This window comes from Carlito syrichta, unplaced genomic scaffold, assembly GCF_000164805.1.
Source record: "Carlito syrichta isolate Samal-C Ts95f unplaced genomic scaffold, Tarsius_syrichta-2.0.1 Scaffold306975, whole genome shotgun sequence".
NCBI lineage: Eukaryota > Metazoa > Chordata > Mammalia > Primates > Tarsiidae > Carlito > Carlito syrichta.
This window is the reverse complement of record NW_007251071.1, coordinates 751,694-770,496: the sequence shown is the minus strand read 5'-3', so window position 1 is coordinate 770,496 and position 18,803 is coordinate 751,694. Positions and strand designations below refer to the sequence as shown.

The following is an 18,803-nucleotide window of genomic DNA, read 5'->3' as shown; positions in this document are numbered from 1 at the left end:
GAATTACAGGCATGCGCTACCACGCCCAGCTGATTTTTTTATTTATTGTAGAGATGAGGTCTCGCTGCCCAGGCCGGTCTCGAACGCGCAGGCTCAGGCAATCCACTCACCTCAGCCTCCCAAAGGCGCAGGATTACAGGCTGAGCCACAGAGCCCGGCTCAAATGGTGTTCTTAATGAAAAGTTTTAAACAATATAAACAAAAATGTTTAGAAAGAAATGTGTAATACTAAAATAGATCTGTAACTATTCCAACTATCAAAATCTTCTTTAATGAAATTGAAGCACAGTGCCTGCAGACATTAGCAATTCACTGAGTTTACTTCACCAAGTGTTTTTGAAGCATTCTGGGCATGAAGGATGACAGTCAAGAGGCCACAGTACTGTCCTGGGACAGAAGCTGAGTGCTACACATGATTCCTAAATGACAGAGATGCTTCTTAGGAAACAGTGGGCTGGATTAGTTTCAACAATAATAAGCTTTACTTGAGGGTCAGTGAGCACAAGATGACCTAATCAGACTGCGAACTCTTGCCAAAGCCTGAAATCAGAAGCACAACAAAGTTCACTCCAAGTTGTCTCATTTCTACCCAGAGAGAACATTTCTAATACTTTTATGTGTATATAGTAAATTTCATGTTTGAACTCCTCTTGTGTTTACTTGATAGTTTAGAGAAATCTGTAAAGATCAGCCTCTCGACTCTTTAGCTTTATCAGTCCACCTGGATGGAACATGAGGTCGACGATGTACCCCTCAAGATGGGGGAGGCCCCCCGTCACTCCTTTCAGAGATTCGTTCATCAGCATCACTTCATTCCACGCTCTGCCGTACTCCCCTCGAACGAGAGAGCAGCCGATGCCGATCTTATCGGCCAGAGCCTGTGGGAGAAAACAAGAGATCAATTAGCCAGGTGTGGTAGCGCGCGCCTGTAGTTCCAGCTACTCGGAAGGCTGAGGCGGAAGGATCGCCAGAGCCCAGCAGGTCGAGGCTGCGGTGGCTGGGAGTGGCCACTGCACTCCATTCTGGGCGACAGAGTGAGACTCCAAATCAAAAAAAAAAAAAAGAGATCAACCAACAGTGATGAGGGAGAGGGTGGACATCCTAGTTGTAAAACTCACCTTGGTTGAGGGTGAAATATACAACTCTTGCAAAGAAATGCTTAGGAAGCTGGAAAAAATAAATGATTGTGATAGGAGCCAATCATATCTGATAAATTCCCTTGTTCCTCAGGATTCTGGAGGCTCAAAATCTCTGTGTTGGTCCCTCCAGGAAGTGACATTTTTCTGGTAGCTACACTGTACCGTATCAGTACAAGATGGAGAGACCTCTGTGAGCTCTCGGCACTAATGAGTCTATCAATCTCACTGTACTTCTGGACTGCTCTCTGGCTAAGAATGCAGTGAGATCGAATGGAGGCAGCAGTTTAGGGGGATCTATTTCTGAGTGCTGTGGAGCAAGAGAGGCAGACTTGTGGGCAAAATTGGTCCTTCTTGGGCTGCTTGCTGCTGCCTCACCAGAGCTCGCTAAAGTTGTCTTTTCGATTTGTTCTCTGATCATTCCTGATTTTAATGTTATTAGAAAAAAGTGTCTCTAAATCTGGAGACTGTACAGTGGTTCACGCCTGTAATCCCAGCACTTTGGGAGATCAAGGCAGAATTGCTTAAGACCAGGAGTTTAAGACCAGTCTGGCCAGAATAGTGAGACCTTACCTCTACAAAAAAAAAAAAAAAAATAGAAAAATTAGCCAGGCATGGAGGCACACCTGTAGTCCCAGTTACTTGGGAGGCTGAGGTGAGAGGATCCCTTGAGTCCAGGAGTCTGAGACTGTAGTGAGCCAAGGTCCTGCCACTGCAGTCCAGCCTGGGCAATAGAATGAGTCCCTGACTTGAGAGAAAGGAAGGAAGGTAGGGTAGGGAAGGGAAAGAGGGAGGCAAGAAGGGAGGGAGAAAGAGAAAGAAAAAGAAAGATGGAAATAAGGAAGAAAAGAAAGAGGAAGGAAGGAAAGAGAAAGAAAGAAAAAAGAAAGAGAGAGAAAGAAAGAGATAAAGAGGAAGAGAGGAATAGGACTAGAAGGGCCTTCCTTGGAGTCCTCCAAAGAAGATCAATATGAAGTGGCAAGAGAGGACAAAAGGAACTAAAAAAGAGTGGTATCCAAAAAAGAGAATGGCCAATGACAATTTTTTTGGCATATTAAGTAAGACAGACAATGAGGAGATCACTATGGTCCTTATTGAGAGGATGGCAGCAAAGGCCAGATGGCAGTGAGTTAGGAGAAAAATGACACGTGTGCCCAAGAGTGACAAGGAGCTGAGATGACTCAGAATTTTGACTGGAAATGATAATTATCTGTAGGAAGAAGCAGATAGGCTTAGGTTCAAATTCCAGCTCTGCCTCTGGTTGACCTTGAATCATTTATTTCTCCAGGTATCTGTGTTCTCACCTTTAAGGCAAGGATAGTAATTTCAGTGTGTGGCATTTTTGAGACTCTTCACAATTATATTTATCAAGTGACTGGCATATAGCTCAAAATGATGGCAGTCTTAGTAATAGGAGTTTATAGTAGTAATCGTAGATATGAGACAAGATTTATATTTTCTCTTTATATATTGCAGACCCAAGCATATTTAGATTTTAAAGGGGAAATAGCTAATAGAGAGAAAGAGAATTTAGACAGGAGAAAAGGAAGAATTGATAGAGCAAGAAATCAAGGGACTAGGACAGGCTGGCACCTAGATTATAAAAAGAGTTAGCTTGGAACTGGAGGTAAGGTACATGTGGAAACAATGAGGTTTATAGGTATTTGGAAGAAGATAGGAATTTTATACGCTCAGTCTAGAGTTTGGATCATTTTCTCAGCTGCTATTATATGACAGACATTGGATACGATGGAGCAAAAGATCACATTCTCTCCTCAACCTGATCCTTCTCTGATGTCCCCAGGGACTAATACCATCATCCCAAAGCCCCTATCCAGAGCCCAGAAATCATTTTGTTCTTCTCATGTGCTCTCTCACACCACACCTAGGCAGTCCCCACCTCCTTTGGGTTATGTCCTCTACTTTCATCCCCTCTTCCACATTTGCACAATGTGGATTTAGTACAGGTCAACCATACTTCTTGCTTAGTTACCTTCTAACTATTCTTTCTGTCTCCCATCTGCCCTTGCTCTAATTCACTCCCCATTCTGTTGCCTGAATGATCTTTCAAAACCAGGCTACTGCCTTTCCCTTGACAACTTTCAGTGGCTCTTCTTAGGTTTTAGGGTCACTGTAGAGACACATGGTACTTCATGATCTGCATCAACCCCTCCTCTTCATCCAGGCAGACTGCACTACCTTCCTCAGATGAACCATTGCCTCTCAAACTTCTGTTACTTTGCATAAGATGTTTGCTCTGTTTAGAATACGCTTGTCTTCCTTTTCTACCTGATGAAACCCTGTGAGGTCTCTCATACTTGGGTTATTTATCACTTCCTTCTCTGAAATCTTCCTTGACATCACCTCAGGATGTGTGTAGGCGTGTGATAAATGTTGAACAAAAGTTTGAATATGTTTCCAATAGTCCGGTGAATATATATGCAGGCATGTGTGTATATGCATGCATATACACATTATATGTACATCATATATAAACTTATATGTCAAATATAAGTAAATATAAATTATAGGAATAATATTATCCAATCAGATGTTTGCAACTAGCTCACTCTAATATAATAAAGACAAAACATTTTTACCTAATGGTAAATAAGGCAAAACATCTTAGATACCTTGAAAAGCAAAGCTCGATGGTAGAAGATTCCTTTTTTGATATGTCCAATTGGTACAACATTGGATTTAAGTTGAAATTTTAGTTCACTTATGTGAAGTTCCCAGCTGAAATCTGGTAGTTTCTCTTTTTGAATCTTACCACCCATTTTTTCTGCCACATACCTGTGTCAATTACATTGAGATCAAATTAATCAAGTTTACTATCACACTCAGGAAACTTTAAGTATAATAATGAGTACAATTATACATGCAAAAACTACGTTCTCTCTGATCTTGTTTGTTTTACTTTTAAAAATATACTTAATATAAGTGGGTTGATGTCATGATTGGTGTACTTAAACTCTCATCTATAAACTGAGATTCTAGCAACATCCTTCAATGCAAAGAAGAAAATGAATGCTCATTTTCCCCAATATTTATAACAACATATAAATCAATTTAATACTAAATATCAATGCAGTTTTAAAATTTTGTCTTACTCTTAAAAAGTATTTTTAAATGTTTTAATCTGAAGTCCAAGAAATTGAATTAACTTATGGCTCTTCTTCCAAGGAATTTAAACTCAGAAACAAGACAAACACACATAATGTTTTCCCACTAGATTCATGAACATTTTCAACTTTTATTTTTTCTTAAAAATTTTGTTTTGGCTGATCCAAAGGCAGTAAGTTAACAGCCAGTTACAGATTGAACTCCTTGTTCTACTCTTTTTTTCCTTCTCACTACTGCACTTGACCAGTACTAAAAACATTTCTTATTTTTTTAATTTAGAGAAAAAGATGGCATTACATAACACTGAATTTAGAGGAGAGAGGAAGAAGAGGAGAAAGAGGCAAAAAGGAAAATAACTAACAGATTGGTGGTTAGAGGATAAATGCAGCATAGTTTGCTTGTGGGTTTCTCCTAATATTAGACTCTCAATGAAAAAGTCAGTAAATACTTGCAAAATCCTCTGTCAACTGAGGCCATCACTTTCTTGGAGTAAAGACCGAATTGCAAATTTTTCTTTTTCTTTCTTTCTTTTTTTTTGAGTTGGAGTCTCACTCCTTCGCACGGGTTGACGTGCAGTGGCACACACACTCACGGCCACCCTAGCATCAACCGACTGGGCTCCAGTGATTCTTCCACCTTAACCTTCCAAGTAGCCAGAACTATAGACACATGCTACCACACCTGGCTATTTTTTATTTTATTGTAGAGACGAGGTCTCGCCAAGTTGCCCGGGCTGGTCTCGAACCCGCAGGCTCAGGCAATATAGGTTGAGCCACAGAGCCTGGCCTGGAATTGCGAATTTTAAAGAAAGAATTCCCTCTTGTTGTACGTGAAACCAAGGGAAGAAGAAAAGTGGTATAAACAAAATAAAACAAAACCAAAAAAATCCTAGGGAAAGTGTTGAAGAGAAAGTTGCTGAACTGACCACAGTTCCACCAACCCAGGATAATCTAAAGAATGCTGAGGAACCAAAGCCATGGGAATAAATCTCTGCATCTCTCTCTAGCGTGGTATGGGCTCAGGTTAAAAAAAATGCAATTATTTGGAAATGATGAAAAGTGTTTCTGATAGGAACGAAGCATGAGGAAACCTAAGAAATGTTCACATGAGCTGAAGCAGAGTTCTGTTTGAGCCATCACTTCTCAAGGACATCAGAGAAACTTCAGTAGCCAAAAATGTTCTCTTCCAGTTCTGACTGACAAGAAATCAATGATCTGGCAGCTGTGTTACTTGCAGTTGTCACGTCCAGGTTGGATGACTGCAACTCCCTGCTATTTGGAGTAGATACAAACTCCCACAGAGACTACAGCTGTTGCAAAAGCCAGCAGCCTACCTAGGTGGTGTCAGTCACGAAGCCTATCCTCCTCTTCTAGTGATTTCTAATCCCTTACAGCTACCAAGTTACCAAGTCAAATTTTCAGGCTTCCTTTAGTGGAATTAGGTTACACTCTCTAATGAAGAGGGTAACTTCACTTCTTTATCCAGAGCCCTGAGCCCACCCACCAAGCAGCCTTCGGTTAGACTGCTCACACCTCCATTTAGAGCAACACGAAACACAAAAGATCAGGTGTATAACAGAAAAATTATGTTGGTTATTTGCATTAGAAAATAGCTTGAGAGTGTACCAAAAATTCAAGGTAGAATTTCTTTAAATTATGAGCATCCCATAATCCTAAGGAATAATTTAATTTTCAGACATCAGGATCACATTTAAAGATGCTTTTAAGGGTTTAGCATTTTTCTATAAGCAATTTCCAGCCCCTACCTCTGATCTTGGCAGAATACAGCCTAAAATACAAATGGATAACTTTTTCAATTCATAGTGCTTTTGCTTCAGAGTCAGAGCTAGGGTGTAAAGTTCAATTTTATTATGGAGTGTGTATCTAAAAATTGGCTGCAATATACATACCACTAAAAACTTTTCAGAAGGTAAAAGCATATATGTATACATAGGAAACTTACCTTGCAAGTGCCTCAATCTGTTCCTTAATATTGGTTATGGGCAGTATTGATTTGGTCACCTCATACACATACGCACAGAAGTCAGGGTCAGAGGGAGGATACCATTCTTTATCAGAGCTTCCTTCACCAGCCAGTTTTGATATTGTCATGAACTCTTCCTCCTCCTTCAATTTTTCCTCTTCTTTTTTGCCTCTTTTCCTTTGAGAGTAAACAGCAGTAATCAAAATCTCAACTTCTGCTAAACAGATGAACAGACACTAACATGCTCTGAGTTACTATGAAGAGCATCACAGAAATAAGATACAGTTGATCCTATAACAACATGAGTCTGAACTGCGTAGGTCTACTTATACAGATTTTTTTTCAGTAAATACAGTTGGCCCTCCATATCCCTGGGTTCTGCACCCACACCTGTTAAACATGGATGGAAAATACAGTATCCACTAAATATGAAACCCAAGCATACAAAGGGCTCATTTTTTGTATAGTCAGATTTCACAAGACCCACTGCCCAACTTGAGTATGTGTAGATTTTGGTATCTGCGGGGTTTCCTGGAAACAATCTTCTGCATATACCTGATGGACAACTGTATTTTATACTGTAATAACCATACATATGTAGTTTTCAAATTTTCATCTTCCATGAAAATGGTAGAGTTTTACAGCATTTATATTATGTAGGAAAAAATTATTTTCAAGAGAACACTACGTGGTTTATATATCTTATGAAGCTCATATACTTGACTTCTGTTCAATTGCCTACCAAGGTGTCTGGCACATATTAGGTATATAATATTTATTGAATTGGAAAAAAATCATAGAGTTTGAGTCAACTATGTCATATCTTACTTCAGTTAAGACCTTCAGTACAAGACCACTATTTTAAAGAAAAATTATCCAAAACATGAAAATAAAGCAAACAAAATAAGAATTGTCTATAATTTTTATGTCACACAGGAGCAAAGACTCATCCAAGGTTTATCTAGGAAAAAGTACTTAGTTCTGAACTTAATAAGAATAAAATTCACCTAGTAAGCAGTAAAAATAGTTTACTATTAATTAAAAGTTTCAGACTTAGTTAACATGTAGATTTTAGTCTAGTAGAGATGCAAGCAATTTCTGTCCAATGGAAAAGATATTCTCAAAGGTTACAGTTTACTGTCCTGTATGATGTTAATGGGTTTGGTATGTAACTCAGCAATCTTTTTCTAATATTCTTTAATTAAATTGGTTATAAATACCTTGAAACTCAAATGTTCTTTGAACTAGTATTAACATATTACTGGTTCCCTCATCAATTAATAAGTCAAGCAAAAAATAATGACATATATTCCCATTCCAGGTAATATGAAGCAAGCACACTTTACCATTAAAGTATCCCATTGAATATAGTCACAAAAACTGAACAGGATGTATGTAACAGCTATTTGAGGACCCTGAAAAGTAAATAGCAGCGGGAAGCTCAGAGAAGAACAAAATTACTACTCTACTGATGATGAGTTTATCCTCTTTTTTTCTTCCACTATTCCCCATATTGGACTAAACTTAGCCCAATAATCGGAAGTGAGCACTGGCACAGAGAGAGCTCACAGAGAAGCCCTCTTGATAAACAAGAGTGGAGGAAAGTTCCTGTTTTTATTTCTTCTTATTCTTCTTCATTCTTATATACCAACTTCTAAGATATCCTGTGACAGTGGTGGCAATGGTGGCACTGGAATTCATAAGAGCTTAAAACTGTTTCATAATCACTCAATCCTCCTGCTATTTGGATGTAGATACGATACAGGTGCAGTCATGGAAAGAATGTATCAGGCAGGATAAATACAATTTTCTGGCTGGAGACCATAAAGGAAAGCCCTTAGGAACCAGAAAAGACAGGGAGATCATGGTAAAGAAAGCACTCAGGAAACCAACTCCATAAAATTGTTTACAAATTGCTAGGCTTACTCTATGCTGGGCATGAGTGGTCTGACCCTAATAGCACATACAATAGACTTTGAAAACTGAACCATAGGATAGACTACCACGCAAGTCCCAAACTGGACATTGGTTGGCATACATGCAGGGGTGATCCAAATAGCACTGCAAAACTTTAAAACCTAAACTGACATTGGAATGACAATCCATAGAAGACTGGATGGAATTTAAAGTCTAAACCCAACTGGATCAATTGCTTGCTAAAACAAAAGGAATATTCTTGGAATGTAATAAGACCCATAGACTTAAAATAATATTACAATCTGAAGTTAGTCAGTATACAAAGAACTAAGCAAATCTCAACTAATATGGGAAATGACAGTAACTAGGCACCATTGTCTAGATGACAGAGATGTTTACCTCACAAAGACTTTTAAAATCTTTCAAGTAAGGTCAAATACTCTTAAAATGAATAGAAAGTTAAAAAGTCTTAGAAATAAATAGAAGACATAAAAATATAACTGAAACTGAAAAGTGCAACAAACAAATTTTAAAAAACCCAACTCCTAGCCGGGCTTGGTGGCTCAGCCTGTAATTCCGCACTTTGGGAGGCTGAGGTGAGTGGATTGCCTGAGCCCGTGGGTTCGAGACCCGCCTGGGCAACTTGGCAGACCTCATCTCTACAATAAATCAAAAAATTAGCCGGGCATGGTAGTGCGCACCTGTAGTTTCAGCTACTCGGAAGGCTGAGGCGGAAGTATCGCTGGAGCCCAGCAGGTCGAAGCTGCGGTGGCCGGGAGCGGCCACTGCACTCCAGTCTGGGTGACAGAGTGAGAATCCAACTCAACAACAAAAAATCCCAACTCCTTAAATAAGTTTAATAGCAGAATGAAGATAACAGATTAACAAATCAATAAACTTGAAAATAGAACAATACAAAATATCCCATCTGAGCAATACATAATCCAAAAAGAATTTTTGAAAAAAAACACTGACAGGTTCTCAGGGACCTGTGATACAATAAAAAAAAAAAAAAGTCTAAGATTGCTGTCCCAGAAGGAGAGAGGAAAAAGTACAGTACAGAAAAATATATTGAATAAATAAGGGCTGAAATGGTTTCCTCATTTGGTTAAAAACCTTGTCAAGAGTTTCAGTGAATGTCAATAGGGTAAATCCAAAGAAATCCACTCCCAGACACATTAAAATCAAACTACTGAAAACGAAACACAAAGCAGATGACATGACTGTCTATGCAAAAAATCCCAAGGAATCCTGCAAAAATAAAACAAAACACTAGAACAAGCGAGTTCATCAAGGTCTCAAAATATAAGATCAACACATGAAAATAAATTGTGCTTCTATATAGTAAAAAAGAACATGTGAAAAAAAATTAAAACCAAAATTTTTTGAAGCCTTTACAATTTCTCCAAAGAAAACAAAGACAAACTTTGCAAAACTTGTTGAATTCCTATGTGATCTGTGCACTGATTATTAAAAGCACTGATGAAAGCAATCAATAATAAACGATGAGACATACTGTGTTCATGGATTTGAAGGTGTAACATATATAAAGATATCAATTATCCCCAAAATGATCTCTAGTTTTACAGCAAATTCTATCAACATCCCAGCAAAGATTTTTCTAGACAGAAAAATCTTGCTCTAGAATTTATAAGGAAAGGCATAGGGGGTAAAATAACTAAATCAATCTTGACAAAGAAAAATAAAGCAGGGAAAATCATTCTTCTTGACATTAAGCTACAGACAGAGCAATACTAGTGAAGGGATAGACATATAGATCAACATAAGGTTAATCTAAGAAAACCGAGTGCCGGGCTCAGTGGCTCTGCTTGTAAGCCCAGCACTTTAGGAGGCCAAGGCGAGTGAATTACCTGAGCCCAGAGGTTCGAGACCAGCCCGGGCAACTTAGTGATACCTCATCTCTACGATAAAATAAAAAATAGCCAGCGGGGTAGCGCGCATCTATAGTTCTGGCTACTCGGAAGGCTAAAGCAGAAGAATCGCTGGAGCCCAGAAGGTTGATGATGGGGTGGCCGTGAACATGCGTGCCACTGTATTCCAGTCTAAAAGATTTATATCCTTCACCAAATTTGGGGAGGTTCCAATCATTATTTATTTGAATACTCTTTCAGTTCCACTCTTTTTTCCTCTTCTTCTGAATCTGCAATGATGTGAATGTTGGATCTTTTGTTATTGTCTCATAGGTCCCTAAGGCTTTATTCTTTTCTTTTTTCAGTTAATTTTCACTCAGTTGTCTAGACTAGTGAATTCTATTGCTTTTTCCTCAAGTTCACTAATTCCATCTTCTATCATCTCCACTTAACTCTGAAGTCCATCCAGTGAGATTTTTGTTATTCTATTTTTCAGTTCGATAACTTCTTGGTTCTTTTTATAACTTCTATTTTTTTGCTAAGATTTTCTATCTTTTCAGTTATTTCAAGAAAATTTATAATAGATCGTTGAAGTACTTTTATGGTGGCTACTCTAAAATCCTTGTCATATAGTTTCACATTTAATTTATCGTAATGTTGGTATCAATTGATTGTCTTTTTTCATTCATTTGACTTTTCTTGGTTCTTGATATAATAGGTCTATTTTGATCATAATCTAACTATGTTGTTTACAATGTTAGGAAATTCTGAGTCTATTTATTATAGCAAGCAGTCATTCTATTTATGTTCTGCAGGCAGGTCCTGGCTTACTTATAGGCTGTGATTCCAATGACAGGTCAATTTTCAGAGCCCTTCAGTGTTTGTATGTTGAGGGGTGGGGAGGAGAGTACCAACTTGGTTTAACTAGTGCTTCTGGGATTCCTGGTGCTGTCTGATGAAACAGAGGGAAATTCCCCATTCTGGAGCTCTCTCTCTGGGAGGGATGGGCATCTCAGGCTTGCGGGACCTAGAGATTTCTTTACATGGGGACTGGACTTGTGGCTGAATCCCCCCAGCCTGTGTAAAATGGATAGCACTTCTGGGTAGGGCACTTCAGGCTGGATTCCTCCTTACTATCATGCCCCACTCCGTGTCTCTTGGTAAGGGCATGTAGTCTCAGATCCATGGGAACAAAGGATCATTCTGTGCTAGCTACTTATTGTGCTTAGGTCCCTCTTGCTAGTTCCATCCACCTGTTCTGTATATTTCAGTGGGAGAGGGGAGTCACAGGTCCACTGGGACAAGGCAGCTTCCCCAGCTGGGCCCCTTTTTAGGCGGGTATGGTCCCCTTTCCTAGTGTCTGTTGGCCACTCCAGTCTCTCTTGGTGGGGGAAGTGAGTCTCAGAACTGTGGGAACACCTGCTGTAGCTAGATTCCTTTTTCGTGCTGTCCAGCTACCTCAATATCTCTTGGCAGGGATGGGGTGAGGGTGGGGAAAGAAAATGGGTCTCTGGCTGGCAGAAGAGGCATTTGCTTACCCTAGCCACTGACTGTTATTGAGACTCCAATCAACCCCCTTATCAATGAAACTGGGCTTGCCTGGTGTTGTCCGAGACTACTAGTTGCTGTCTGTTACTAAGTTGTGGGGTCTTCTGTTAGGTGAGGGGATGCAAGATACTCTGCTGCTGTGTTTTTCCCCAATCTTAGAGTCACCAGCCAGTTCACCTCTCTCTTACCATATTTGGAGTTCTCCTTTGATTGTCTCTTGCATTATTTCAAGGGTTAATAGTTGTCTTTTACAGAGAGGACCAGAGAAAGACTGATTTATACCATCTTGACCTGCAGAAAATTATCCAGTGATTTTGACAAAAGATGCAAAAACAATTCAATGAAGAATAGATTATTTTTCAACAAGAGTTACTGGAGCAATTGGACATCCATATGCAAATTGAACTTCAACCTAAGCCTCACACCCTATAGAGAAATTAACGCAAAACTCATGTTAGATCTGAATATAAAACCTAAAAGAGTCCAAATTTTAGAAGAAAACAAATGAAGGTATCTTCTTGATCTCAGGTTAGGCAAAGAGTTTTGAGACATGACACCAAAACACAATCCATAAAAGAAAACTTTGCTATAATGAATTGGACTCCATCAAAATTTAAAACTTTTGTTCTCAGAAAGATAAACACTAAGAGTATGAAAGGACAAGGTGCAGACTGGGAGAAAATATTTGCAAGCCATGTAGCTAACAAAGGACTCATATCCAAAGTATAAGAATAATTCTCAAGACTAAACAGTAAGAAACAGCCCAATTTTAAAAAAATGGACAAAAAACTTGAACAGAAACTTCAACAAAGAGGATATAAATATAAGGGTGGCAAATCAACACACAAAAAAAAGTTCAACATCTCTAGTAATTAGGGAACTGCAAATAAAAACCATGATGAGATACCACTATTTACATATTAGCAGGGCTAAAAAAAAAAAACCACTGACAATACCAGGTGCTAGCAAGGATATGGAGCCCTGGAGCTCTCATATATTGCTGGTGAGAATGTAAAATGTTATTGCTACTCTGGAAAAGTTTGGCAGTGTCTTATGAAGTTAAACATACAGTTAGCTATCATACAACTCAGAAACCCCACTCCCAAGTATTTACCCCAGATAAATTAAAACTTGCATTTGCACAAAAATCTGTACCTGAATGTTTACAGCAGCTCTATTCATAATCATCAAAAGCTGGACACAACTCAAATGTCTTGCAACAGGTAAATGATATGCTGTGGTACATTCATGCAATTAAATGCAACCCAGGGATAAAAAGTAATAAACTATTGATACATAAAGCAATTTGGAAGAATCTCAGAGACATAATGCTGAGTAGAAAAATTCATTCTCAAAGGTTACAGACTACATGGTGCCATTCAATGGCATTCTCAAAAAGACTCGACCACGGTAACGAGAACAGATAATACCAGGAGTTAGAATTTCTGGGGTGATTAAACTGTTTTGTATCCTGATTGTGATGATGGTTACACACATCTCCACTTGTTAATATTTACAGAATTGTATACAAAAGTCAACTTTTATGGTCTGTTAATGGGAAAAAAAAAACTTTGCCATGTATCCACATTATATTTGCATGAAAGTTATGGATTTACTTTTACACAAATTATATTTTAACACTATAGATGGAAAGTTTGTCTTTATTCGCTTCCTGTGGCTCACTCTAGGCACCTTGCTGGTATGATTTCTCTCTCTTTTTTTTGAGTTGGAGTCTCACTCTGTCGCCCAGACTGGAGTGCAGTGGCCGCCCCCGGCCACCACAGCCTCGACCTGCTGGGCTCCAGCGATCCTTCTGCCTCAGCCTTCCAAGTAGCTGGAACTACAGGCACACACTACCATGCCCGGCTAATTATTGATTTATTGTAGAGATGAGGTCTCACCAAGTTGCCCAGGCGGGTCTCGAACCCATGGACTCAGGCAATCCACTCACCTCAGCCTCCCAAAGCGTGGGATTACAGGCTGAGCCACAGAGCCCAGCTGATTTATCTTTTTAAATTTATTTGTTTGTTTGATACAGGGTCTCACTATGTTACCCAGGCTGGCTCTAAACTCCTGGATTCAAGCAATCCTCCTATCTCATCCTCCTGAGTAGCTGAGACTACAGGTGCACACAGTTTACTGGTGCGATCTGATGAGCTGCAGTCCCCTTCCTGCACTGCACCTCTCCCCAAAGCAGCTTGTCACAAACTTGAACATTTTCAATATCAGAGGACCCAATGGATATTTTGTTAAAATACTCCTGATTTGATATATAATGGTTTATCTGTCATTTGTAACTCAGCAAAGCTTAGTTAATTACCTTTTCACCACTAGCTGAGAGCCAGCATTGGCAGAATGGACAGTGAAAGTGGACAACCCTCCCGGAGGAAGTGGGAGTGTTTGCTCAGTCATTTGACAGTGCAGACCAGCAAGGAATTCACAGAAATTTAAAAGGTAAGATGCAAAGGTCAGGAGAGTCACAGACTTCTTACCACAACGGTGCCAGGACTCAGTCTATTCATTTTCACATTTTTTAGTTTTAACTGTTTTTCTTTAATAATTACCAATGTGTATGTCTAAGAAATGACACTCTTACAGATGTCTTTCTGTTTTTGAAGAAACAAGTTCCTGTCTGGCCCACAGTTACACAGAGGCAGATCAAGAGGCGGCCATCTATGGTGAAACATGACCTTGGGCAATGGGTCTAAGAATGAATAAAATGAGACCCTAAGTTCCCAGGAGCCCAGGTGGACTCTAGTGTGGGTTAGGAGGCTGCACTGTAGCTCCAGCTGCAACCACAAACCTGCTCTTCTGCCCAAGGCCTTTAGCTGTTTAGCCTGATGAGAGAGATCTCCAGAACAGGCCAGGGAGGGACTTTGAATGGGTTCAAGGGGGGCAATACTGCTTCTAGTTCCAGACCCACAGGCAATATCACTGCTGGTTTAGCCAATATGTTCTGACTGACGTTCGTTCTACATTTCAATTTTTTCAGCAGAATTTTGTCACTTAGCTAGTGATATGGAAAGAAACACTGCAGTTTGTGACTAAAAAGGATTGTTACTTTACCTAAATATCTATCACACTCTTCCTTTATGTACGTTGCTCTGTGACACTGTCTACTTTTTGAGGGCAGGTTTTCTTAGATACTTTATTATAATAAGATCTGACAATATCAAGATTAAACAACACCTTTTATTGCAGCTTTTATTTTCTTACCTTATTGAGAACAAGGAACTTAAAATAGCAGATGTGTCACAAAGTCAAGAAAGTCAATATAATGGGACTAGACCAGGGCAGGCAGGTGAATCACCTAAGCTATGCACTCACAAGTATAGGGTACCTGTTCCACTAGCAGTCAGTGAGAGGTGGAAATTAGTTAGCAATTACTTGAACTACAGGATGGGAGAGAGGATGAATTGAAGTCCGTATGAATTGTTTTGTTAATTTTTTTGAGACATGGCATGGTGGTTCATGCCTGAAACCCCAGTGCTTTGGGTGGCCAAAGTGGGAGGATTGCTTATGAGACCTCATCTCTACAAAAAAATAACAAATTTAATTAGATGTGGTGGCACATGTATGTAGCCCTGGTTACTTGGGAAGTTGAGGCAGAAGAATCACTTGAGCCCAAGAATTTGAGACTGCAGTGGGCTGTGATCATACCACTGCACTTCAGCCTGAGCAACAGAGTACAGTCCTGTCTCCACAAACAAACAAATAAAATTTATTTTGAGAAAAAAAAAGAACTGAAAAATAATCCTGTCAACTGCTATATGAAGATTACAAAAGTCTATTAATTAAAGCAAGTACTAAGAGTTTTATATTCTCCAATTAATTATTATATTTACTGCAGCTAAGGAGTGAGTTTGATCATGAATCACTGAATGCACCAACAATACATTATAACATCTCTGAGCGAAAATTAATATTTCCCAGATATATCATCTCAACCTCTTTCTCTTAAAAAAATAAATTGGACATCTTCACATACTAGCTGATATTTTAGCAAACTTGAAATCAACACTAGGAAGGACAATTAGAATTGCAGCAAGCATAGAGCATGCCATAGGTCTGCCTGTTCTCTAACACTGCAAGATGGCTTTATAAACTTTATAAGTAGCTCAGTTCTTGTAACTACTCAGCGACCTGCCAAACATACACAGGAGTGTCTCTCATGGAGTGTGCTACCTGAAGTAAGAGGACTCATTTGGCATGTATTAATAAGAGAGGATATCTGATACACCTTCGGGGAGGGCAATCTTATTGAGTGATTAAAAAGAGATAATTTACTGGAACCCCGGAACTGTTGTTTCCTGCTGCTATAAATAGAAGCATTTCTTTTGAACTTCCTTCCTGTGAAGGCTGCCAGGCTATATTAACAAAGGCTTCAATACTTAAAATGAATTTCATTTCTAAATGAATATGGAATCAAACACCTGGAAATTACAAAGTTAACCACTATAAAATTAATCCTCAGAAAAGGCAGTAGTTGATGATTAAAGACAGCAGAACTTTTACCTTCTCTGCAGAGACTTTAGCAGAACTACCGCAGAAAACAGGGTTTACTGCGGGATCCAAAACTCTCAGGGTATTTTTCTACATTCATAGGTGGATGAGTAGGAGAGAAAGTAGGCATATAGAATATTCGGATGCTCTAAATTGTATATTGAAATTTTCAAAGTTTAATCACTTACTCCTTTTTGATACCATTGACTATTTAAATATATAAATTATAGGGCAAAGCCGGTGGGAGAAATACAAGCCAGGAACCCAGCCCACCTGGGGCTTCAATTTAAGCAAGAAGATTTTGATATGGGGAAAATAACCACAACAGTAGGCAGCATTTGATACATCCCACATGAGTGATAAAGACAAGAAAGCCAAGGTGTTCAATGTTGAAAGACATCTATCCAACTGGGTTTCTGATTTCACCTAATCTATTCCAAAAAGATGGGAAGACAGTACTGTTCAAAGTGGAGGTAGAATCTGTTCTAAGTAGTGTGTGTGTGTGTGTGTGTGTGTGTGTGTGTGTGTGTGTGTGTGTGTATTATTTTATTTATTTTGTTTGTCATCTGTCTTCCCACTAGGATGTAAGTTCTATAAAGGCAAAAGTTTTTGTTCACTGCTATATCTCCAACATTGCAACAATTCCAGGCCCACAGTAGGTGCTCAGCAAGTATTTTCTGAATGAATTAATTTAAGAAAAGGTAAGATATTTAAATATCACTAAGAGATAATACTTGTTTATGAAAGACTTTGGTAGTTAGTCAAGATTTGGGGGAAGTAAAAACAGTTAAGATTTTGGGTAAAAGGGTTTGTAGGAAACTATTTTTTAAAGTGTTTTAGAAAGTCATTATTATGTGGCTCAAGATTGTCTGAATAGCAGCAATGTTAAGGCATATGTTGTGGATATGAATAAGACCCACAGATCAGCTGCCCAGGAGGAGAAAGGAAGATAGAAAGACGATAAACTTTTGTGTGTGTAATAAAACTCGTGCAATCAAGTGAATATTTGTGAAAACTGACCTGAATATAAAATTACCATATAGACAGAACTTATAATGCATTTCACAAATAGGTCTAGTAAATATTATGATTAAATGTTTACACTTAATTGTGCTTTATAAGGAAAAGCTTTAGAAGGAATATTAGACATGTTGGTTTCAGTGAAGCCTAAGGATGTATCAAGGTGAGTAGACTAACAGGAAACAAATCAATCACTTCTCTTATGATTGTCTTGCCATGAAGAGAAATGTAACTAAAACCTTCAAAAACAAAAATAATATCATGGCTGGTCACCCAGTGAGCATCTCTTGCTTGAGGAGACAGAGGTTTTAGTTTACATGGTATGTGGTTGATATCAGGAAAAAGAGAGAAATCCATACTTTCACTTTCTCTTGTCTATATTAGAACACCTCACACATAATTGATCTTGTTTCCCATCTCTCCCTCTCAAAAATTTAGCCACATTGTAGTTCTAGATGTCTCATTATTCTTTGTCAGTATCTGTCACTCTCTTGTTAACACAAAACATCTTAATGGCATTATCAGATGAATAGGGTTAAAATATTTTACTCTATTCCCAGAATCCAAAGTTTTAATAGTCATAAGTCAAGAAGGGTGTGCCAAAAGACAGACAACAGGACAACAGTATCATGGCCAGTCTATCCCCCAAAGGACCAAGAGCTAAGAAGGAGAGAAAGAATGGGCACACATTGAACACCAGGCAATGACTCAGACACTTTCCTGACACCATTTCATTTCCTCTTACAGCAGCTCTATAAGACAGCGATCATTATATCCATTTGAGATAGGAATTAAGCAGACTCGTTCCCTAAGATAAACAACAAAGCTAATCTCTTAGGACAGGTGGCTGAGACAGTTTCTCTAGATAGATAAATAGCCTGACTTTCTGAGCCCTCACAAAGAAAACCAGGATGTGGTTAAGAACGGATGAGAGCCAGCTAGAACCAAGACGGTAACTAACCTGCCTGCTACCAAACCCTGTCCCCTCCCATTATATGCTCATTATACTATATTAGCATGCTAACTGACACATCTTTCAGTGCCATGACTGTTTTGATGCTACCTATTTATAGTAACAAATCAGAAGAGCCCCAGTTCTTAGAAATTTCCACCTCTTGCCCAGGAAACCCATGAATATTCCACCCCTTGCTTGGCATATAATCAAGAAATAACTACAAAGATAAGACTCCAGTGATATATGGCTGCTGTTCTTCCTAGGTCAGCCAGACTCCTCTGCCTATGGAACAACCTGTTCTCTGTCATTTCAATAAATTTGCTTTCATTTTACAACTAAAACCCCAGGGATGAATGGAGGCTGCTTTGCCTATAAAGTAGCCTTCTTTCTATTCCTCTTTTCTTTTACTAAACTTACTTTCACTTTATGTTGTCAGCCTGCTCTTGAATTCTTTCCTATGTGAAGTCAAGAACCCACTTGGCCTCCAGGGCTGGACCTCATCTTTGGGGTCCCCCATCTTGTGTCAAGTGTATAGTTAAGAAAACCGAGGACCAGCCTTGTCTGAACCCAAAATCTGTATGAACAATCCTTCGTGCCAACAATCCTTTTGGATATTGAGAACACATCAGGGTTTACTTTCAAATAAGCATTGAGCTGCAAGAATATGCAGCAATAAGAAGGAGAATAGAAACAGTATGGAGTATGGAGCTATTCTCATTTGCTTATGCTTATTTTCCCAGCGCT

The 18,803-nt window shown here is 38.9% G+C and overlaps 1 protein-coding gene across 2 annotated transcripts in view; it reads right to left on the bottom strand.

Annotated features, from left to right (window-relative positions):
• Positions 1 to 617: 617 nt before the first annotated feature.
• The window catches only part of ARMC3 (armadillo repeat containing 3), a 94,841-nt gene continuing 76,655 nt past the window's right edge, over positions 618 to 18,803 (bottom strand). For both annotated transcript variants that reach the window (XM_008063641.1, XM_008063640.2), the window contains exons 16-18: positions 6,225 to 6,422; positions 3,770 to 3,932; positions 618 to 878 (exon numbers count right to left, since the gene is read on the bottom strand). In XM_008063641.1, coding sequence (XP_008061832.1) covers positions 669 to 878; positions 3,770 to 3,932; positions 6,225 to 6,422 — 571 coding nt within the window. In that variant the 3' untranslated portion in view covers positions 618 to 668. The remainder of the gene's footprint in view (positions 879 to 3,769; positions 3,933 to 6,224; positions 6,423 to 18,803) is intronic.